Raw genomic sequence first — 24,565 nt, 5'->3', positions numbered from 1 at the left:
CTGGTATAGGTAAGTATGTGTGAATGGGTAGGTGTATGTAATAAACTTATACTGGGCACGGTGTGTGTGTTTTGGATTTTTTTACCTATTTATTTTACAGTGAAATTACACGTGCCGCATGTCTGCTGGCACTTGTAGTTCCACAAGTGCAAAATGGCAAGCATGCTGGCACTTGTAGTTCCACTGTAAAGTACAATAGTGCTACATTATTTGGCCCCCCTATTACCCCCATACCCACCGCTCCAGGGGTATGGGGATGAGCCCCAGGCTTCAGCGTAAGCCTGTGGTGCTCGGGAGAGGGGGGACCCTTTTTTGGGGGGTCCCCGACTCCCCCGAGATCACCGGCTTGCGCTGACCGACTTGGGGTGTAATGCTTTGGACCTGGAGCCCCGGTGATTGGGTCTCCGGGCTGTGGCATTACACCCCGGTCGGTTGGGTCTGGTGCTGGTCTTAAATATAGGGGGTACCCCACGTCTTTTTTGCCCCCTATATTTAAAACCAGCACTAGTCCCTGCAGCCTGGTGTTGGTTTCTAAAATACGGTGGAACCCTACACATTTTGTTCCCCGTATTTTTAGAAACCACCACTGGCTGGCAAGCCTGGGGCTGGTTTGCCTTTTGGGGGGTGACCTTATGTCATTTTTTTTGTAAATTTTTGCTACTTTTTTTTACAGGTTCAGCAAAAACTGTAATTTTTGGGAAATATTCTAGGGACCCCCCTAAAGATGTGTAGACATGGGGGATCACTATGGGTCCCCCATTTATAACTACTGAACGAAGTCGTGGTTTATAATTGCCGTGGCAAGTGCATAAATGCGACTTTGAAGAAAGTGATGCAGAAGAGCATTTAGAATTTTTTTGGGTGAAAATAACTATGCCCAGCAAATTTGGGGTTCTTGAAAATGGGGTCAGCATATTTTATAGTTGCTAAAGTGCAAATTCTTTTGTCCCTCCCCTGTGAGGGAACAAAAATATGACAGAGCCTGGCAGATTTTTGTTTGAAAAAATCTGTTGGTTGTGTTAAAATATCTGTCAGTGTATGGGCAAGATATCTGTTGCTTTTAAATTGGTCTGTTGGTCAGACAGATATTTTTATCTGTCAGTGTATGGGCAAGATATCTGTTGCTTTTAAATTGGTCTGTCGGTCAGACAGATATTTTTATCTGACAGTGTATGGCCAGCATTAGAGATCTGGTGCCATCATATTGTGCAATTTAAGACCGGATGGGTGCAATTCTCCTATCAGGGATATGTGGTCACAAAGTTTGAATTACAGTAGTGCACCTCAATTGGAGTGTAAAAATGTGCAATGGCTCGTTGTGCCCATTGCTTTGAATTGAATCACCCCCGATAAGTCTTCTTCTCTTTCTTCACTGTTAGTTGAGTCTGACTTTCTGTCTCGTTGGAATGTTCTTTCTTTCCCAGTGAGTTTGCGGGTTAGTTACTGTATTGTATATTCTGCCTGATTTGCATACTCTTTCAATATGTGCCATTTAATGACATTTCCAGCAGGACTGACACTCTCTTCCACCAATAATATTATTTGCATGACAATAAAGTTTCACCCCTTCTTCATGTGTGACCCATCAATAGCACCATCGGAGGCTGACATCGTACCAATGTATTGGAACATTTTTATGAACTTTTAGTCATTGGCGGGAACCCCCCAAACATACATACATACCCTGTACAATTTAGTAATGGCTGATTTGGGCATGTATGGGACACTGTGGAGTCCCGTTTCTTATACTGATTCCCACTTTGTTATTTACTTTTAAGCATATATACATAGATCAAAATAAATGCCAGTTGTGCACATGAAATTACTTAGAACACACAGCTAATGTTGTTCTCCGCAGAAATAGTCTGCATATATATTCATGAATGGCTGTACTGTCTCTGTCATGCACCCCCCACACAGGGCAGGATTAAAGGCTTGTGGGGGCCCCAGGTCTACTAAGTAGTGGAGCCTTCCACCAATAAAATTGACACCCATTTGCTACTATTCTCCTTACCTTGCCCCACAGTGCCCCCCTATATGCCACATTATGCCCCCCAATATGCCACACAGTGCCCCCTCATATGCCACATAGTGCCCACCCAATATGCCCCCCATTTGCCCTTCACTATATGCCACACGGTGCCTTCCCATATTCCCCACAGTGCCCCCCTGTATGGTATATAGTGCCCCTCTCCTAGTGCCACTGAGCAATCACTCTTCCATAGTTAGCTCCTATAGAATCCTTCCGGCTTTTCTGTGGTCTGCATGCAGCACACTGCATACAGCGCAGAATGGCTCTCGAGTCTCCTCATCGGCATCACGAGTAACGTGATGTGTCACGTGTTGATGAGGAGTCTCGGGAGCCACTCTGTGCTGTATAGTGCAGAACACAGAACCATGGCAGCCCCCGTCCGGGAGCAGATGCTGGGCACCTGTTCTCAGGAATTGAAGGGTCACACCAACTCTGTGTGGGGGCTTCCCTGTGTGTGGGGACCCCCCGGTTGCCTCCCCCCTTAATCCGGCCCTGCCCACACACACCACAAAGAGCCTCCAACAACTCACTGCTTCGAACTATGGACGGGACAACATACAAGGGGAGGGAGGATCACCGGACAACGTAACAGTCTGTGCAGAGGAGGGTGAACACACAACAGAAGAATGCCAGAGAAACTGAAGACACAAGATGCTGTCCGTGGCTGCTCATAGAGGCCCATTTATCAATAATCACATTCTTAATGTGATCTGGGCGCAATATATAATGATAAATAAGTCCCAGAGTGAGAAAAACAGGGGGAACAGATGGTGGAGAAAAAAAAAAACCCTAGACCCTGTCAAAAATGCCAGTGTACATGTACACAACAGAAATAAATCCTATTGCCAGCCATATACTGAACACATATCCGCATTGCCAGCTGTATACTGCACAGAAATGGCAACCCTATGGTGGTAGGTTTAGGCTGCGGGGAGGTTGGGGGAGTTTAGGCTTAGGCTGCGAAGGGGAGGGTTAGGTTTAGCCTGTGGGGAGGGAAGGTTAGATTTAGGTGTAGGGGGTAAGGTTAGGATACTTACTACTACAACACAGACATACATTATCATTCTATTATTAGCTCCAGATCTCTATTTATAAACCTAGCTAGTAAGAGAGAAGGTTTGGAGAATGTTGGAACTGCGTCTTCTTGAAACCACTTCAATTTTTTGTTTGACTTAAACAGAGATTATCATTGAAAATATAACATTGTATTGACACCATTCTCCTGAATTTGGGAGTGGCAAGACTGGCACTTAAAGATAAGATCTGCAGCAAATTGCATCATTGTGGCCCTGCTTGCTGCTGCTCAATGGCACAAATTGTTGCCAAAATATTGACCAGCATGACTGACACTTTTTACACCACTTAAGTGATCTGTATGGGTTTCATTTGCCATTTAATACTGTATGTGTCCTTTTTCTTGCATATTCTTTTACTTCATTTTATTACATTTGTTGATACATGAGGAATGTATCAGTATTTTTTTTCCACTGCATTTTTTTATATACTGTCATTTCAATAGCTCAACCAAATTAATCTATGAAAATCTGTAGATCATTATTCTCTATCAAAATATAACATAACCTTCATCATTTCAATTCACAGTACATATTTGTGTAATAATTCAAACTAAATTATTAATTGAAACCCACTGACTGAAAGAAGACATCGCGATCAGCTGGGATAGTTTAATATACATTATTTACAAACATGCAAAGTGCATGCAGTAACACAGAAATTAGACAGACAGCCTAGAGCAACACTCTGCTGAATGGTTGCTATAAATATAATCCCTAATATGTCTATGTCTTTGGAACTGTTATTAAATGCAGTACAATATAGGTGATAAAACGGAAGACATACCAGTTCACAACAGCTGAAATACAGAAAGCCCCTTCACTTGTACAGTAATATTATAAAAGCTGTACTATGGGATCTATTTAAAAATAAAGCGAAAAGTGGCACAGAAAAATATTTTGTGCCAGGAAACCCCTTGATGTCCCAGTGAGATTTCAAACATCTGTTGCATTTGCAAAATATGTTTGCATGCTCTGCACCGATCGGCGAAGCCAGCCGGGGGGGGAACACAAAAGAGGGAGTCGGCCGGGGGAGCAGGAGGCGGCAGGGGCAGCTGAGAAAAGCAGTAAGAGAACGCCTCTTCCCTGCTTTTCTCCAATTCTGCAGGTAAGAAGGCACATAACGCCATCTAGAGATGGCGGTATGTTTCCTCCCCAAAAAAGAGATATTAATACCATTCTTGCACAGTACCCAATATATTCAATGTGGGATGCAGGAATGTGTAAGGGGAAATGAAAAAGCAGAGAAATTACTGATTACTCCTTACTTTTCATGAAACCAAATATAGAGAAAAACAAAGTATGGCTTTCTCCAGCTAAAATGCTGGAGAAAAGTCATAATTTTGTTTATTAAATAAATAAACCCTATATATGTAATGTATATATTTTAGAGTGCATTTTATGCCATGTGTTGAACATTAAGGGCCTCATTTATCAATGAGTTTTATCATTCACAACGAGTGATAAAACTTGTTGCATAGGATAATGGTGCTCCAGCCAATCAGCTTCCAACTGTCATCTGTTTGAAAAATAACAGTTAGGAGCTGATTGGCTGAAGCACCATTAATAATACGCAACGTGTTTTATCACACATTGCGTATGTTAAAATTTGTTGATAAATAGGCCCCTAATAGTATACCTGGTGAAATTTACAGGATGGCAATAATGTACATTAAAGGCAAACACTGATATGATATACAGATATGAAAGTGCACACTTGCTGTATCTGTGGTCACGAAGTTAAATGCCCATATTTCCTCCTTACAGTTTCATATTGCCTCCACAGTTCTGCATCTGAGCAAGGTTTGTACTAGAGAATATTAGAGAGCGTGTTCAGCGGTACAGTTTGCTGAAAGGAACTGCAGGTCAGTCAGCGCAGGACAGTGCATCAAACCAGTGATCTACAATAGTTTTGTGTCATTTATTTTTGCACATGTATCACTTGTTAATATGTGTGATTTCCCTGTCAAGCATATTAAGAAATGATACTGACCTTCAACTAGCTGGTCCAGGGAGATTATCTTCTTGTTTCCATCCGCTGTGTAGATAGTCCTCACTCCCTGGGGTAGATTCACATTATCGGAAAGAGTTCTGGTCAGATCAGCCAGGAGAGCCTCAAAAGAACGGAAACGGTCAGCAGAAATTGCGTAGACAATCCCTTTGAAATATCGGTCACCATTGCGGTAGAATCTGACCTTCTTGGCTTTCTTCTCTGAGCTCAGGGCTTGCAGAGTGCGGGTCCGGTAAAAACTGCAGTGGGCACTATGGGTCGGACTTGGAAGCCCATTGGCTCGGGACCCTCTACTGTATCTTTGAGTTTTATCACGCTCGTCAAAATGTTCAAGTTCCATGTCTCTCCCCAAGGACATTGTAGCGATTCTGTAAGGAAAACAGAAAAAAAAAAGAGAATGTTTTTCAAGATTGGATTAGAAACAAGCTCCTCACTCTCACAAATAAATGCAAGTGATTGTCACATAATTGGTCTAAAGTGCTTATCGTGGGCTGCAATAAAAACCCTCACATTACCACTGTTACTATATTAGTATCAGCGCATGACTAATACTGCCTTGCGATATTCATATATATCTGGTAGTGAATTATTTTCTCATGTAAAAACTAATATAATTAAACTTCAATACACATTTCTTTCTAAAAATGATCATCAGTGTCTTATGGAAACAAGAGACATACTCAGTTGTCCGAAAATATTACATATAGCACAACTGCTAAAATGCTATTGAAATCTAAAATAAAACAGCAAACATTATAGCTGCACACAATGGGGGGTATGCAATTAGACGCGGTAAATAACCGTGGCTAATTACCTCGCCTGGGGCTATCCAATTAGCCCGAAGCTGGCACCTCAGGCAGGCGAAACCAAATCCCTGATAAGATGGTGTTTTTCTCCTGATTGTGGCAGAGAAAATACATAGGTCCGTGACTTTTTTACGGATCCTATGTATTAATGGGAGAAAAACAGAACATTTTTCGGCTGTAATACACAGGGTTTAATTGGATAGCACAATAAAAAAATAGGCGAAAAATACACGAACATTGTCGAAAAAATCCTGTTTTTACGGCTGAAAATTTTTCGGAGCTAATGTATGATATGTACCTTATTTATATATAGACTGATCAGAACAACAAATTATAAAGATGAAATAAATGTCAGATTATCCAATCACAAACCTCCCAGTGTTCAATATGACCATATTTCTATTGTTTTATAGGTATACACCACAAGTACCATTTTTGTGTACAATTGATCATAAAGCAGTATGAGTACCACAAACACCAATAAAACATTGAACACAGGAAGTGGCCCAATGTAATAGCCAGTGATTTCCAAAAAGCCAATGTGATTCCAGTGAGATGGTCACTAGCTTTAAAGCAGTAATTATTTTAAAGACAAAAACAAATTAACATGGTGATAGCGAAAGGAGGATTGCTGTGGTACATGCAGGGCCGTAGAGAGTGCCATGGGGCCCCGGTAAAGAGGGGGCATGGCCTAATCGCGGGAGGAGTGGCCATGCCCCCTTGAAGAAGAAGAAAAACAAATTTTGCCCACGAAGCAATGCTGAGCGCCAGGGAGGGGGCGCTGTGAGCCCCTCAGCCGGCGCAAAGCCAGAGGGGGGCGCGATCAGCAGAGGAGATTGCTGTGGCTGCTAACTCCCACGTGCTGGGCTGCGGCGAGGGAGGGAGGCGGGAGGAAGAGAGGGGGGCGGCGCTGGATCTTGACAGCAGGGCGGTTGGAATGGAAAACCAGCCCTGGAAATTGAAGCATCCCTAAATGGGGGGTCAGGTCTGTGGAGGTGGCGAGGTCTATGAAGGTGGCAGGGTCTGATGGCATATAGAGGGCATCTAGATGGGTCTGATGGTTATAAGGGGCACGAAGGGCATGTGGTAGGGGTCTAATATCATATAAGGGGCATATGGATGGATCTGACGGCATATAAAAATAAACGTGTAAAAATGGGAGGGTGAGGGAACACCAACCTGAGTCTTTGCCCTGGGTGACAGCGAGTAATGGGGAACCTCTAAGACCAATAATGTTTCAGTGACTGATGCTGCTATATTGAGTAGTACTTGATGCGGTAGCCTCATTCTGTGCCATTAGACCACAGGCAGGCCAAAGGCGACCCAGATCAGTGGCGTAAATTCATCCCAGACGCCCAGAGGCAAGTTTTAATTTGGTGCCCCCCCTAAAAAAAAGGGAAAATATATATTGTGCATATCTATCTATCTATCTATCTATCTATCTATCTATCTATCTATCTATCTATTACGTATGCACAAAAACACTAATATAAAATAGCCTTAAGTGGGGTGAATATATTATGGGCAATGGACGAGGTGCCCTTCAGTGCAGGCACCCGACAGCAGGCGCCTCCATTGTCTCCCATTAGTTCTGCCCCTGGGTCATATGCTTCCTGTACGGTACCCCTCACCCATCTCAGCTCACCCCTTGCATCATTCAAAAAAACATTCTAATAACTACCAAGAAAAACATTAGAAAGTTTACGGTGACTCATATTACTCCATATAAAAAATGTGCAAATATTTACAGGATCTAAAGTTTTAGTTCTGCTGAAAAATGTTAGGCACAGGCCCATACATTCACACACAGGATAAGGTGATTTACTCGTATTTAGAAAATGGGATTTTGGTACCTACCGGTAAATCCTTTTCTCTGATTCCACAGGGGACACTGGAGGTGCTTACGCTGGGGTATAGAGGCGTGGATAGCTGGAGCCGGCACTTTAAAATTTAGAAGTGTGAAGCTCCTCCCCCTCTATGCCCCACCAGCCCTCTGTTTAGAAAATTAAGACCGAGAGGAGGTTTAGAACAAGCGGAGTGAAAAGGAGAGAAGAACACACAATAACTGAATCATACAACATACAGAACAAAACCGAACAGGCAGGCATAGAGCGCAGAGATGGGCGTCCAGTGTCCCCTGTGGAATCAGAGAAAAGGATTTACCGGTAGGTACCAAAATCCCATTTTCTCTTTCATCCACTAGGGGACACTGGAGGTGCTTATGCTGGGGACGTCCCAAAGTTATCCCCATGGGCGGGAGTGCTCTGTGGCGCCTGTAGAACAAGGCGGCCAAAACGGGACGCCGAAGAGGCAAACATATCAAATTTTTAAAACTTGACAAACGTGTGAACTGAAGACCAAGTGGCCGCCCAGCACAATTGTGACGTAGATGCTCCTCTACCGGCCGCCCATGACGCACCCACAGAAGGTGTGGAATGAGCCGAAACTGACGAAGGAGGCCGATGGTTAGCACTAACATAAGCTTGATGAATAGTCAGCCGGGTCCAACGTGCTAAAGTCTGCTTAGATGCTGGCCAACCCCTCCGAACCGCATCATACAGGACAAAAAGCGACCAAACTTACGAAGGGAAGCAGTCCTGTCAACATAGATGCAGAGAGCCTTAACTACATCCAAAGTAGAAGAACCAGAGTCCTCCACCAACGATGGTACCACAATAGGCTGATTGATATGGAAAGCCGACACGACCTTAGGAAGGAAAGCAGCTATCGTCCGGAGTTCCGCTCTATCCGCATGAAACACTAGGTAAGGAGGTTTATAGGAAACAGCCCCCAATTCCGAAACCCTACAAGCCGAAGCGAGAGCCAGGAGGATGACCGTCTTCCAAGATAGGTACTTAAGATCAACCTCCTCCAAAGGTTCAAACATGGCCGACTGAAGGAACAGAAGAACTAGATTAAGATCCCAAGGATCAATTGGATGTACAAAAGGAGGTTACACGCGCAAGACCCCTTGAAGAAACGTCTGCACCTCAGGAATGAGGGACAATTTCCTTTGAAAGAAAATGGAAAGGGCAGAAACCTGCACCTATAAGGTTCCCAGACGAAGGCCAGAATCCAGACCCGTCTGAAGGAAAAGCAGAAACCGGGATAAGCGAAAGGTCCTAGACGGAAGATCCCGACTGGAATACCATGAGATATAAGCCAGATGCGATGATAATGTGCAGCCGAAACTGGCTTCCTGGTGCGTAGCATGGTGGGAATAACCGCGTCTGGGATACCCCTACGTCTTAGGATATCGGTTTCAGGAGCGACCCCGTTAAACGTAGCTGTGCTAAGTTGGGGTGTATGAAAGGGCCCTGCTGTAGAAGATCCGGGCGCAGAGGAAGGGGCCACGGACCATCTGATAATAGGGACCGAAGGTCCGAGAACCAACTTCTCCGAGGCCAGTTCGGGGCCACGAGAATTACCGAGGCTGACTCCTGTTTTATTTTTTTTAGAAGACGAGGAAATGGAATCGGAGAGAAAAGGTAAACGAAGTCGTAGGTCCACGGACTTGTCAGAGCGTCTACTGCTTCAGCCTACGGATCTCGAGTTCTTGACACGTATACTGGAAGCTGACGATTCAATCGTGACGCCATGAGATCCAGCTGAGGACATCCCCATTGACGTATCAGCGCGTTGAACACGTCTGTATGAAGCTTCCATTCCCCGGGATGGACATCCTGTGGACTTAATCTGCTTCCCAGTTGTCCACACCCGGAATGAATACCGCTGACAGGATTATCGACTGATTCTCGGCCCACCGGAGGATCCGAGTTACCTCTCGCATAGCCATGCAACTCCGAGTCCCTCCTTGGCGTGTTGTCGGACTGAACTCTTACCGGATGAGCCTTTAGCAACTGTTGCCTCTAACAGAGAATTGTAAATCGCTCTGAGTTCCAACACATTTATGGGCCACTTCTGTTCTAGAGGGGACCATCGACCCTGAAAGTGATAATCGAGGACTACTGCGCCCCATCCTCGAAGGCAGGAATCCGTGGTTATGATGATCCAGTCCCACATTCTGAACCGTTTTCCCGCTAACAGATTGCTGGATTGTGTCCACCAGAGAAGGGCTACTCTGGTAACCGGGCTCAGACGGATCTGTCGATGTAGGAACAGATGAGACCCTGACCCCTGTGCTAACAGGTCCAGCTGAAACACCCTGGAGTGGAACCGGCCGAACTGTAGTGCCTCGAAAGCAGCTACCATTTTCCCCAAGAGACGCAGACAAAGAAGCATTGACACAGTCTTTGTTTTGAGGACCAGCTGAACTAACAGTCGGATATCCTTGGCCTTGTCTGTTGGAAGAAAAATTCTCTGAGATTTTGTATCCAATATCATGCCCAGAAATAAAAGTTTCTGGGACGGACTGAGATTCGACTTCTTGATTATCCAACCATGTTGGATTAGAATGTGATATGTCAGTAAGGCATGATCTGATAGAAGAGGCACCGATGGAGCCTTGAGTAACAGATCGTCCAAATAAGGTATTATGTTCACTCCTGATGACCGAAGGAGAGCGATCATGACTGATATGAGTTTGGTGAAGATGCGGGGAGCCGAGGATAACCCGAACGGCAATGCCCGAAATTGATAATGATCCTTCAAAATGGCGAAACGCAGAAAAGCCTGGTGTGGTTCCCAAATGGGAACATGGAGAGATGCATCCTTGATATCCAGGGATAATAGGAACTCCCCTGGTTCCAAGCTTGCTATTACTGGCTTTAGAGACTCCATCTTGAAACGATACATCTTCAGATACCGGTTCAAGGACTTTAGGTTTAAGATGGGCCTGACCAAGCCATCCGGCTTGGGTACTACAAACAGGTTTGAGTAAAACCCCATACCTCGTTGAAGTTCCGGAACTGGAACTATCACAGAAGATACTACTAGACTGGATAGCCTCCTGTAGAACCTTGGCTCTTTCTGCCTGTATTGGCAGACTTGTAGTGAAGAACCGAGGTGGAGGGGAGGTCTCGAAATCTATTCGGTACCCCAGGGTAATTAGTCATCAGATCCATGGTTCTGTGGAAGTCTGGTTCCAAACTTGTTGAAATCTTTGCAGGCGACCTCCCACTGCAGATGGTCCCAGGTGGGACGGAAGACCGTCATACCACTTGTTTCTCAGCTGGTTTAGGCTCTGGTCTATGAGCAACCGTGTGTGGACGACCTCTACCTCTGCCACCTCTTGGTTGCGTGGGCGCACCTCTGGTCCTACCACGAAAGGAATGCGTCGCCCGAAAGGAATGAAACGAAGGTCCAGTGTAAATTCTTCTGGGAGCCGATGCAGCTGACGGGAGGAAAGAAGATTTACCCCCTGTGGCTTGGGATATCCATTCGTCTAATTCCGGTCCGAACAGCATGTCGCCAGTGAATGGTAGACTTTCCACCGCACGCTTGAATTCTGCGTCAGCTTGCCAAGCGCGTAGCCAGAGGGCTCTGCGGGCCGAAATCACTGAAGCAGATATGCGAGCACTAATCTGACTGATATCCTTTGAAGCTTCTCCCATGTAAACTGCAGATTCACGGATGTGGTCTGCTAGTAGACGTAACTCTGCTCTGGAATTACCTGAGTCCAATCCTGTAATCAATTGATCGGCCCAGGAAACCACAGCCTTGTTAACCCAAGCGGTAAAGTGCCTGAGTTGAGCACCCGCTGCTGTATAAATAGATCTTAGCGTTGTCTCCAACTTACGATCCGACGGATCTTTTAGAACTGTAGCTCCTGGTACTGGGAGTGTTGTTTTCTTTGAGAGACGGGAGACAGACGCATCTACTGGAGGAGGGTTTTCCCACTTCTCCATCATGGATAAAGGAAAAGGGTAACTAGATGAAAACCGGCGTGGAATCTGGAACCTCTTATCCGGCTGTTTCCAAGCTACCAAGAGCTGTTGCTGAAGTTGCTGCGAGAACGGAAAAGCTGCAGAGCTCTTTGGTTGTTCGTTAAATAATTCCTCCTGTGATGGAGGAATTATATCCTCAGGTAAATTCAGAGTCTTTCTGACCGCCAAAATTAAATATTCCACCCCGGGAGAGGTGGACTCTAACTCCTGAGGGTTGTCGTCCTGTAACGCAACCTCCAATTCCCCTTCTTCGGTATCCTCCATAGTAAGGAATTCTTCCTCCGACTCCTCTGGCTGGAGAACAGTCGTCAGAGTATGCTTCGGTCTCTGGTAGGAAGTGGAGGGTGCGGATGCCGCTGTGCCCATAACCTGTACCAAGGTGTCTAGAGACTTAGGCCCTCATTCAGAGCTGTACGCTCTGAGCAGAGCGCACGCTCTGAATGAGGGCCGCCCTCCATAAAAATGGAGCGTCCTCCTGGACGCTCGTATAGCTGTGGGTCACCACCCACAGCCTATACGAGCGTGCAGTTTGATGGCCGCGATGGTCGTGACCATCGCGACCATCGAAACTGCGAGCCGGAGCCTGCGGTTGAGGTTTTCAACCGCAAGGCCCGGAGTGATTTTGGCTCTATCAGAGCCAAAATCACTCCCACTGACATCACTAGTGATGTCAGTGGGCCAGCTTCTGACGGTAGGCGTTCCCTTGGGAACGCCCCCGTCAGGGAGGCATGCCCCCGGCACGCCCACCAAAGGGGGCGTGCTGTCAATCAACATCGACAGCACGCCCCCTTTGATCAGACACAACGAGCGAAGGACTTTCCTTCGCTCGTCGCGTCTGGCGCATGCGCACGACGGAGCTCCCTCCGTAGTGCGCATGCTCAGTGCAGACCATCGACCCACTTGCGAGCGGACAGCCGCTTGCGAGTGGGTCTGAATCAGGGCATTAGTTAGCCCCGCCACCCAGGGAGGTTGACACTTACGTGCCTCAGCTAACTCTGACGTTAAGTCTGACATAACTCCTACCATGTCAGCGGCCCACGGCGGAGCAACTGAGTCAGGAATAGCCATCGGTGGATCAATTGTTATACAAGCATCACATAACGTGGACCCAGCGGCATGCGGCTTAGATAGTTTGTGGTTACATTTAGAACAGACAAACATCTTTTGAGCCGCTTTTGTTTGTTTGACATTGATAAACAACAGTCACCCAGACACACAGCAGTGATTAGAAATAAAACAGAAGGCTGGTTGGGACACAGAGGAAGAGGTACCCCCTCCCACAGATTAGATTCCCTGCACTGACACCCCAGTGTTACTCACAGCCTCTTGCCAGGGATGTAGACACGAGAATCAGTCTTCTGCATGTGCCTGCAAACTACCTGTAGTGGAGCGATGCAGGCAAACAACAGGTTAAAACGCGGCTCCACGCTGCTCTAACAGCCGCCGCCGCGTTAATTAAATAGGAAGCCCGCTCTATTAGGCTCCGTCCCCTTTCTCCTCAAGTCCGAGGGACTGTAAAATGGCCACCACGCTGCAGTCATCACCTCCCCCCTGCACTAGCCCCGCTGAGAAGGAGCCGCTAGTCGCGCTCATCAGCAGGGAGAGGGGAGAAGCATAATCATTTAGCAGCGCTTATAGCGCTCTCTGAAGTCAGCGCTGGCGGCGGTCAGGAGTCGGGGAAAGTGCAAGTGATCTGTACTCACTACGCTCCCTCTGGACGGCTCCTCTGATCAGCACTTCTCCTCCCTGCTTCCTGGAGGCAGTCTGTGCTGTGTGTGTGCGGCATTAAGGAGCTGTCAGATGCTTTTGGTGAAGCACTGCACACTCCTTCCTGTAACCCAGGAGGTTAACAGGGTGCCAGTAACCCGGACCCCACCTTTAGAGAGGTGGCGAAGGGTACTTGAAAAATAATGTAAAAGATGTTTTAAATAATAAAACAAAAAATAAATAATAATGTTAAATAAAATAAATAAATTAGATGTGCTGCTGGATCACAGCAGATTGTGACCAGCTCCATGAGGCACATTTTCTAAACTGAGGGCTGGTGGGGCATAGAGGGGGAGGAGCTTCACACTTCTAAATTTTAAAGTGCCAGCTCCATCTATCCACGCCTCTATACCCCAGCGTAAGCACCTCCAGTGTCCCCTAGTGGATGAAAGAGAAATGTAATTTAGTAAAATCAGACAAACACTTTATATTAGGGCAGATATGTTTACATCACCAACGAGGGTAAATATATTCTCAGGTAACATCTTTTATTTATCGTCTATTTATCGTCTTTTGCTAGCAATATATTTGCTAACACATTTTGCGATTATATGAACATGGGCCCTTATTCAGCTTCAGACTGAATAGCTAAGGTGCTCGCAAGCATCTTAGCTATTCCGTCTGTGCAGATATGGTAATGCAGCAGGACGCATCACGCCAACTACTGCATTACTTATCTGAGCTGCGTTGTCCAACGCAGCATCGGATACTCTGCGGAACATCGGCCGTCTAAAGTGACCCATGGGGTCCCACAGCCGGCCGCCGCAGCTGAGATGAAGAAGCCAGGAAATCTCTGTCAGCAACACCCCTCCGTTTCGGGGAGCGGAGGGCATCGCCGCCCCCTCCCCACCCACAAACGGCAGCAGACTATCAATCACTGACAGTCTGCAGCCAGTCTGCGAGCGGGATCACAGACCCGTTCGGCACATGCACAGAACGGGTCATGCACCTGCGCAGATTCCCGAACATCGGGAATCTGCGTTCAGTGGCTGAATCAGGCCCATGGTACATGTGTATTTATCGCTATATATCACATGTTAAATATTCATACATATTTAGTGCCTTGTGAGGTGCATATAATAGAGAAGATAGGATCAAAAATATATGAAAAGTATAAAACGAAAACAAGCGTACAATAACTAGAACTTGGAGGCTATAGATGGCATACAGCATTTTTGTGAATATTCACTGTGACCCACCTCTCTCAGTTCATAATTGATGTTAGGCGCTTTTTTATATTCACCAGCAATAGGGATCATTGATTCCTATGAGAAGATGAAGGACATGTGTACACCGCATTGTGTGACATAACTTGTGTAATATTTTACTGCAGAACTCCACTTCCTATCACTCTACAAAGTGTTCTCTCCATTTTATCATGGACACTTCACACATACCTTATGTTTGGGGTAATCAAGTGTAAGAACATTCAGGAGCCTATTCATCATGTTAATTATTGGTGGCCACCCTGCGACTAGCAGCGGTAGATACAAAATCATATCAGAAGATCAGCTGTACCTGCAGGTCGTTAGGACTGCCGAGTCTGACTGCCGGCTCCTTCCACGGAGGAGGGAACCAAACAGATTCCTCTTCGCAATCCCGGACCTCCTTCCCATAGGAAGGCGCGTGGGACGGGTGCGGGAACAAACGCCATATGAAGATGGTGAAGGTTCCCGCTGTGTATGGGGATGATGAGCCAGATTGGTACTGAGGGTAAGCAGGAGATATATTTCTGGGAAAATGCCCACAGGAGCCCTACTTTATTGTACATAATGTTCCATTACTGCATTCTGCAATATTATACCATTCATGCAAATAAGTAAATGAATATAAATAACACATTTTAAAAACCAATGCGCAGGTGTATTTTCCTAGAAAAGATGTCTGCTATGTTATCTACAAAACAGCTTCCTTATTCAATATTCAGACAATATTCATTGCCATTCCCGTCATGCCCTTTTTATATTTCAGATGACATAGTGGATAAATAATTAAAGTATGTAATGTAGATTATTTAGCTTATTATTACAAATGTTTTTATTTCTTAGTGTCCAAACGTGTTACTCTTTTCTTGAATAACAATAGAGTGCATTAGGCTATGAAGATATTTCTCCCCAAAATGTAAAGACTAAGGGGTCTATTTACTATGCAGTGTTAGGAGACAGAGTGAAAAGTGATAAGGTACCAGCCAATCAGCTCCTAACTGCCATCTCACAGGCTGTGTTTGAAAAATTACAGTTGGGAGCTGAGTGGCTGGCACCTTATAACTTTTCACTAACACTGCATAGTAAATAGACCCCTTAATCTTTACATTTTGGGGAGAAATATCTTCATAGCCTAATGCACTCTATTGTTATTCAAGAAAAGATTAACACGTTTGGACACTAAGAAATAAAAACATTTGTAATAATAAGTTAAATCATAGTAAATACACCCCATAGTTTTTTCAAAACTAGCATTAATAACCAATTAATAAATGCATTTTAGATGCACCTCGCCACTGTTCTGCCACCCACTACTATTGCGATGGGCTGTAAAACATGTCTAACATTGAGAATATTATTATTCAGTAAGGGTTTTCAGTTTTGCAATACAGTTCTCATTGGTTTTTGTTTTGAATCCATCTTGGAATCCTATGAGACATGTCACTTCTAGTCCGGCTCCCTGTGCACTGCCTGCCCAATGGGATTTCTCTGCCACAAAACCAAATCTCACCCTTCGGCCCTGGAATTTTAAGTATGTGACTGTGGTTTGAATTGACAACAGAACAATGCTGAAACTTAAAACATGAATTGATGCATATTAAAAATGTGATGCAGACATGTTCAGTATGAGGAATAAGACACCGTGTCCTTATAATGTCTAATTAATGTGAGCTGCTGGGGTAATCTATACTATAAATAAATGCGGTTAGCCATGTACTTAAGGGGAATTTTTTTAAGATGCCTGCAATGTATATGCTTCTGCACTTCTTCCTGTTTCTTTTTCTGTATACATTGCTTTAACTTCCTACATCCTTTTAGCTTTTTCATGAAGGCTATTGTATCGACCAGGTAGTTGTTTATTTTTGAATGTAGAACTTTTTCAGCACCGCCCAGTGCAATGACTGCAACTGTGGCCCTGATTCAGAGCCGGACGCTCTGACAAAGCGCTCGCTCTGAATCAGGGCGTCTTTTTTTTTTTATGGAGCGGCCTCCTGGCCGCTCGCATTGCTGTGGGTTGCCACCCACAGCTAATGCAAGCGGCCAGGACCATCGCGACCATCGGGCTTGCGACGAGACCCTTGTGGTAGGGTCTCGTGTCCGCAAGCCCCAGATAGCACTTGTGATGTCAGTGGGGCCGCCCCCAAATGGTAGGCGTTCCCATGGGAACGCCTCCGTCTGGGCAGCCACCCCCCCGACCCCCCCAACAAAGGGGGCATGCTGTCACTTAACATCGACAGCACGCCCCCTTTGGTGCGAGACCCGGAGCGACGGATTGCCCGTCGCTATCCGGGTCTCACGCATGCGCAAGACGGAGCCAGCTCCGTCGTGCGCATGCGCTCTGGGCCACCATCGACCCGGTTGCAAGCACTCAGCGCTTGCGACCGGGTCTGAATCAGGCCCTGTATCCACTGAGAAGTGTTTGTGATGTAACTAACAACAATACATGTCTATCTTGGTGACTTTTAAGAGTCTAAATGATCAAGAGCCTTGTTACATTACTATTTCCTAACACTGCTCACCGCAGCAATATAAAATCTTAGTTTAAGCAATTTTTTTTTTTTTAAGTCACTGTGGCAGCTAAGCATTGCCCAACACCTGGCGACAGTATCGGACTGGAGCATGAAGGGCCCACCAGGGAATGCAATGGTAGGGGCCCGAACTTAAGGGGTGTGGCCAGCCACCAGAGGGAGTGTGGCCAGTCAAAGTAGATGAACTTGGCCAACCATTAGGGGTATATTTATTAAAATCCGGGTTTTTAGAAGTGGAGTTGTTGCCCATAGCAACCAGATTCTAGTGAACCTTTATCTAGCACCTTCAAGAAGATAATAGCTAGAATCTGATTGGTTGCTACGGGCAACAATACCACTTCTAAAAACCTGCACTTTAGTAAACATACCCCTCAGAGAGGATATGCAAAAAACAGGGCCCTTTTAGAAAAGAGGGGGCAGGGGTGTGTCAACTTTGATTGGCAGAAGGGCTAATCTTAGTGTAGTTTCCATAGAAACAAATCAAGCACCCAAGTTCATCCATGATCTTTCTCTACACCTAGAGGAGGGAGTGGGGACTTCAGGCAGTGGGGCCCACTGGGGATTTCCCCTGTACTCCTCTGGGCCAGTCCGACTCTGCCTGGAGACACTGGAGGGCAGTGGTAAGAGTAGTAACTAGGCCAGTCAGTTGTTATTAAGCCCATAGGTGCAATGGATTCCTGGCTCCCACATAAGCACTGGATCTGGAAGCCTGAAATACAAATGGGATCTGAAAACCTTAAATAAAAATGGGAAAAATGCTTTATCTTAATAATAATAATAAAGCCTTTTTTTCCCATGGGAACCAATACAGCGCCGATACTTGTACCAGCCCTCATGAAGGCTCACACCAGTGAGGGTCATCATCAAGAGGGGGACTGATAAATAGTTCTAAATCCTGCGAAAACTCCATGCTCATATGCCCTGGAACTGCCCTGGCAACACAATTAGTAAAGCCTTACTGCGCCAGGGCAGTGTCACTTACATTTATTGATAGACTTCAGCAGCAAGAGATTTTTTTTTTTTTTTTTATTGGCAATAGTCTAATTGAAGCATATTGATAAATATGCCCTTATGACAACAATACAGTTTAACACAAAATCAACTAAATAACAAAGTTGGAATAAAACCCATTAATAGTAATAGGTGACCTTTTCATTAAACTATTTGCACACATGCTAAATTCCAAATATGACAAAGCCTACATGACATCTGCAGAAAATTATAACATTGCGTCGTAAATCATTCCAGGCTGACAGCGATACAATCGCCGTCATCAAACTTTGACGTTCGCATTTGTGAATGATCTTTGCCATTGTTTTTTGTCCCACCTACAGAACAATTCTTATCTTAGGTCATCAAATATGATTACAACGCAAATAGAAATATCTACATAAGAGCTTTACACTGTTATTTATATGCTATAATGAAACACACGATTTGTCGACAGTTAGGCTGTCAACAGTCAAAACTTTGACAGCGTAATGTTGACGGGAGATTACCTACGAGGTTGTAATGTTATTTAAAACATTTTTTATAATGTCTGCATTATAGATTTAAACATGATAGTAAAGTATTATATCTAAACTTAAAATGCCGACACTGTTAACATTCTCTAAATAACAGTACAACCACTGTGGTATTCTCCCGTCAACAGTACGCTGTCGACGTGTTGACTGCAGACAGCATAACGGTGGACTATGTAACTACATCCCGTTATAATAGTGACAGTTTCATTACAGTGCTCTCATATTAAATCACTGGCTTAAAATCTAGGCCAGCAAGTCTACAGAGACCTTAAACAGGTGTCTCGGTTTTCACAACAAATGACATCCAGTTTGTTTAAGACCTGGCAGAACCACTGAGAGATATCAGCGTGTCAGTTGGTTAGACAGACATCCGGCTTTGATAAAGAATATCTAGTTAGGAGGGTCCTAGGAGCAATTCCAACTACTTTTATGGTATTTTGGTCTCTGGGTTTAAGCTTATCTTTACAGATATTGTCTGGAAATTCAAGATATTGAAACAATGTGATCTCAATATGTTACTATGGCAATATGCTAAATATGACTAGGTTGGGAAAGGCTTTCTACAATGGTCAATTGCCTTGGGTAGTGTCTATGTGACCTTCGTGCCATCTGCTCGTAAACAATGGCCGATTCCTCTTGACTACTCCCTTTGAATGGACATTGTCTTTATTGCTGGACACATCTGTGCATGTTGTATGCAGCCCATTGACCAGTTTTATGGGTCTGCAGTTTATCTCTATATTATACCTAAATGGGCGTCAGGCATTGGATGCAGACACGGAGTCCAGCTCATATGTTTTGTTGCTTTAATTATTTTCTGATACCTACAACAGCTGGTAAGTATATAACTGATTAGAGCAATGGTTGGTCAGCATACAGTAATGGAGGCAACAATGAGTATCACAAAGGGAATGCACTATATTACGCAGACAATTACTGTCTAATAACTGACACGGAATCGCATTTTCATTTAGCAAGCTTGCAGAAAAATCACCTCTACAGCACTCACTAATTAATTAATTAATAATAACTTAATAACTTAAAGATATATATATATATATATATATATATATATATATATATATATATATATAGAAAAAGAGAAGTAATGCACACTCAAAAAAAATAATAATAAATGAATGCTGGATGCACAGACATATAGATTTGTATAATGATGACCACGAATGGGAAGACCAGCACACCAGATAAAGTATCAAAAAATCTATTTATATAGAATGCATGTAAAAACATGAACATAGGTGTCCAGAGGTGAATTTTCAGTCACATATAATCGTGCATAACGAAATATAAAATCTCTGTGAACAACACACTGACACCAAATGTAGTATAAGCCGCCTTAGCAGATGGACCGCCCAACGGCCGTTTCGGTGCTCAGAAGCACCTTCATCATGGGGCACCTCCTCCCAACTATATGTGACTGAAAATTCACCTCTGGACACCAATGTTCATGTTTTTACATGCATTCTATATAAATTGATTTTTTGATACTTTATCTGGTGTGCTGGTCTTCCCATTCGTGGTCATCATTATATATATATATATATATATATATATATATGAGAGAGAGAGAGAGAGAGAGAGAGAGAGAGAGAGAGAGAGAGAGAGAGAGAGAGAGAGAGAGAGAGATTTAGAAGATGCACATTTACAAAACCATGTTTAACAGCATGGAGGAGCTAAACTTAAAATGGAGAGAGATTTCTAACACTTCTGCACTGGGCCTCCTAGTGCGAGACTAACTGCACTTTAGATTGCGCTTGTAGGGAACTCAGGGCCTCATTTATCAAGGAGTTTTATCACTCAAAACAAGTAATAAACGTTGCTGTATATGATAAATGGTGCTCCAGCCAATCAGCTCCCAACTATCATATTTCAAACAGATGACAGTTGGGAGCCGATTGGCTGCCGCATCATTTATCATACACAGCAACTGTTATCACTAGTTTTGAGTGATAAAACTTGTTGATAAATGAGGCCCTCAGTATTGAGGATCAGTGAGCTGAATATCTATAGCTGGAGACTTCTTAAACCGAGGACAGAACCTCTGCGCTTGGATAACACCTATACATTTCCACAAGAAGTATCAATATGACTGTACTCTAGATCACAGGTTCTCAAACTCGGTCCTCAGGACCCCAAACAGTGCATGTTTTCCAGGTCTCCTCACAAAATCACAAGTGAAATAATTATCTCCACCTGTGGATCTTTTAAAATGTGTCAGTGAGTAATGACTACACCTGTGCACCTGCTGGGTGACCTGGAAAACATGACCTGTTTGGGGTCCGTCCCAAAGATCGAGTTTGACAACCACCGCTCTAGATAATACCGACAAGCTTACTTGTCGGTAGGTACTGGGGAATGCTTTCTCCATTATTGTGTGAACCTGATCAGCCCGAGAATCAGGACAGGCTCATTGTTGAACATATTTGCATTGATCTTATTAAGATAAATATCTAACGGGTTTTTGCATATTTTATATATAAAGTTTCATTAATATTTATACTCTCACCTTTTGTAAAATGACTAAACTCACATAACACATTTGATATATACTGTATACTACAGTGCTCGCGCTGAGCAAAAATATCTGGGTCCCAAGGAACCCCCACGTTAAAAAAATGTGGTCCTACCTGACCATTTCTGGGTCCCTGTTAAGAGGACAAAAGAAGAAAAGGAACTCTCATCTATGCTGGGGGCACTCAAACAAAATATTAAAATATAACTTTTATTATGTATGTTAAAATGATCTTAACAACAAACAAACAACGTACAACACATAAAGTATCAAACGATGATACAGCGAAAATATGAATAATAAATAGTATGATATTACTGAGTGTTAATACTCAGTAGTATAGGCGGCAGTCATGTTCAAGTAAATAGGCAACTCTCTGTATATAGGCCCTGATTCAGAGCCGGACGCTCTGACCAGAGCGCTCGCTCTGAATCAGGGCCCACCTCCATTAATATGGAGCGTCCTACTGGACGCTCGTATAGCTGTGGGTCACCACCCACAGCATATACGAGCGTGCAGGATGATGGTCGCGATGGTCTTGACCATCGCGACCATCGAAACTGCGAGCAAAAGCCTGCGGTTGGGTTTTTCAACCGCAAGGCCAGGAGTGATTTTGGCTCTATCAGAGCCAAAATCACTCCCACTGACATCACTAGTGATGTCAGTGGGGCCGGCTTCAGACGGTAGGCGTTCCCTTGGGAACGCCTCCGTCTGGCAGGCACGCCCCCGGCACGCCCACCAAAGGGGGCGTGCTGTCACTCACCATCGACAGCACGCCCCCTTTGATGAGACACTAAGAGCGAAGGAAAGTCCTTCGCTCGTCGGGTCTCGCGCATGCGCACGATGGAGCTCCCTCCGTCGTGCGCATGCGCAGTGGTGACCATCGACCCACTTGCGAGCGGACAGCCGCTCGCGAGTGGGTCTGAATGAGGGCCATAATCCGTAGTAAGAAAATATATAATACCTGGTAATAGCTTAAATAGAGTTACCTAGTATAGTCTTCTAATAGACCAATATGTAGTCTCTTTAGCACTCACTACTTCATATATCCAACATATAACTACATATACATTTATATACAGTTTTTCAAAATATAGTGATAGCATCCACCAATGGTACAATATATTTTGCCATCTATCAATACCGGCAATAAGTCAATACAAATAAATGGTTCCGCTGAACATACTGTGGTATAGGTTAGTAGTACAGGTAATTGGTATGTCTGCTAAACAATATCAGCCTATAACCACAACAACAATTATTATACTAATTAGAGCGGATCAATAGATGGTATTGAAAAAGATACAGAAAGATTGGTCTAATGTATCAAAGTATCATGTACTAGTTATGTTGCTTGCTATACAAAAATAATTATTGGCTTATATAGAGAAATATAGCTTTTGCCAAAAATATGGTAGTGTGTAGAGATATCGCCAACATTTTTTTTTTAAATAAAGCTACTCCATTACAGACATATCAAGAAGGCAGCTGCTGCTCTTTGTACGACATGAATTTATACAAAGAGTGAGCGTACTCTCTGATCGTCCATTTCTGGGTCCCATCATAATTTAGCCTTTAGAGCTCCCCGCACGCCCTCAATACCTCCCCACATGCCACCACACTTCCCCACATACGCCTACGTTTTGTACATAGATGTCAGACTTCAGTACCCACTGACAATAATGGGGACTGCAATCTGCTGTGGTAGTTATTCTTCCGCAGGAGATTTCTGTGAAATGTTCTGCATTAGACTGTTCTTACATAGCGGTGATACAGAAAATGATGTAGAAACTGTAGTTTCTGCATCATTTTATGAAAAACCACAAACCAATAAAATGTAAATACATTTTAAAAATATACCAAAAAAGATTTTCTACTCTTACCTTTGTACAAAAATGTTCAAAGAATTCTCTGCTTCTAGCTGTGTACTGTTCTGTATTTTTTTTCTGTGTGAGCTGTATGGGGGCGGCTGCACTCATGCTGCATGTCCTAATTGCTCCTCGTCTTCTTGTGTGGGAGGCAGAGTTGGGGACAGGGAGCAGGAGGTGGAGACCCGGGAACAGGGCGTAGGAGTTGGGGAGCCGGGGACAGGGCGTAGGATGTGGGGAACTGGGGACAGGGCATAGGAGGTGGGGAGCCGGAGACAGGGGGTAGGACGTGGGGAGCAGGAGAAGGGACTTGGTGCCAGGTATTAGATGTGGAGGGAGCCAACGTACAGAAGGAGGGAGACTAGGGACCACAGGAGTAAGCCTGGTCAGGAGAAGGGGCTGGGTGGGTGCCACTGTGTATTAGATGTGGAGAGGAAGCGGGGATTAGAGACAGAAAGTTGAGGACTGCTGGGGCCAGGCGCGCTGCAGTACTCTCCATCCTCATTCACAGCACTATTGTCATATTGTCACTATGTCTCCGTCCAGCCTGCTGCTGGCTTCTGCTCCTCAATGTGAGCCTGATCTCCGCCTTCAAGCAGTAGGAGGAGCGTCAGCACCACCAGACCCTGTTTGAAATATTTCCAGAACCGCCAACGCTGCGCATTGTAGCCAAACCCCCACCGCACCTAACCAGCCCCCACCCGCTGCTTCACTACCGCGGCGCTACCCGCTATACACTCACCTGTCCCAGGGTGTGCAGACACACGTCGCGCAGTGTCTTGTCTGGTCCACGGCGCCTTCTTGTTACCGGCCGCAGTCTTCGCTCCAGGGGGCCCGGCCGCAGTCTTCACTCCGGAGGTCAGGGACACAGTGACAGTCTACGCGCCGGGGCAGTCCTCACGGATGAGCTGCTGTTGGCTCCACCCCCTGTTCTGGTCCTCCCTGCAGCTGGGCCAGCGTATACATCAATCATTTAACCAGGAGCCACAGGATTGGCCGGCAGCGGATCGCGTCCCCCGGGGACCCTCCCATTTTGATAAAGTGAGTCCCTAGTCCTCATTTGTGAGTAAAAATACGCGCTATAGCGCGTATTTGCGAACACTGTACTAGCTGCAGTACCTGGCTCTGGTCGGGTGGAAGTCGGTGATCTGTCTCTTCCTAGGCAGCCGGCTCATTGGTACTAAGCCACGCCTCCTGCGCAGGCACCACCTCTAGGGACTTGTACTGAGCCAGCCCCTATGTTCTCTTCAGTGACTGCCTCCTATATTCTTGGCACTGAGGATAGTGCTGCAGCCTAACCAGATGACAGGGAGCTCCACCAATCACCGCACATATAACGGGTCCCTGAACAGCAGGTACGGTCAGTGCTT

The 24,565-nt window shown here is 45.0% G+C and overlaps 1 protein-coding gene across 3 annotated transcripts in view; it reads right to left on the bottom strand.

Moving 5' to 3' along the window:
• DCLK1 (doublecortin like kinase 1) overlaps nt 1-24,565 on the bottom strand; it is a 454,917-nt gene that overhangs the window by 408,729 nt on the left and 21,623 nt on the right. For all 3 annotated transcript variants that reach the window (XM_088460208.1, XM_088460209.1, XM_088460210.1), the window contains exon 2: nt 5,099-5,484. In XM_088460208.1, coding sequence (XP_088316334.1) covers nt 5,099-5,474 — 376 coding nt within the window. In that variant the 5' untranslated portion in view covers nt 5,475-5,484. The remainder of the gene's footprint in view (nt 1-5,098; nt 5,485-24,565) is intronic.

This window comes from Taudactylus pleione, unplaced genomic scaffold (assembly GCF_031769625.1).
Source record: "Taudactylus pleione unplaced genomic scaffold, aTauple2 ptg000043l, whole genome shotgun sequence".
Lineage (NCBI taxonomy): Eukaryota > Metazoa > Chordata > Amphibia > Anura > Myobatrachidae > Taudactylus > Taudactylus pleione.
Note: the sequence above shows the minus strand (reverse complement) of the source record. Positions and strands in the feature narration are given on the sequence as shown.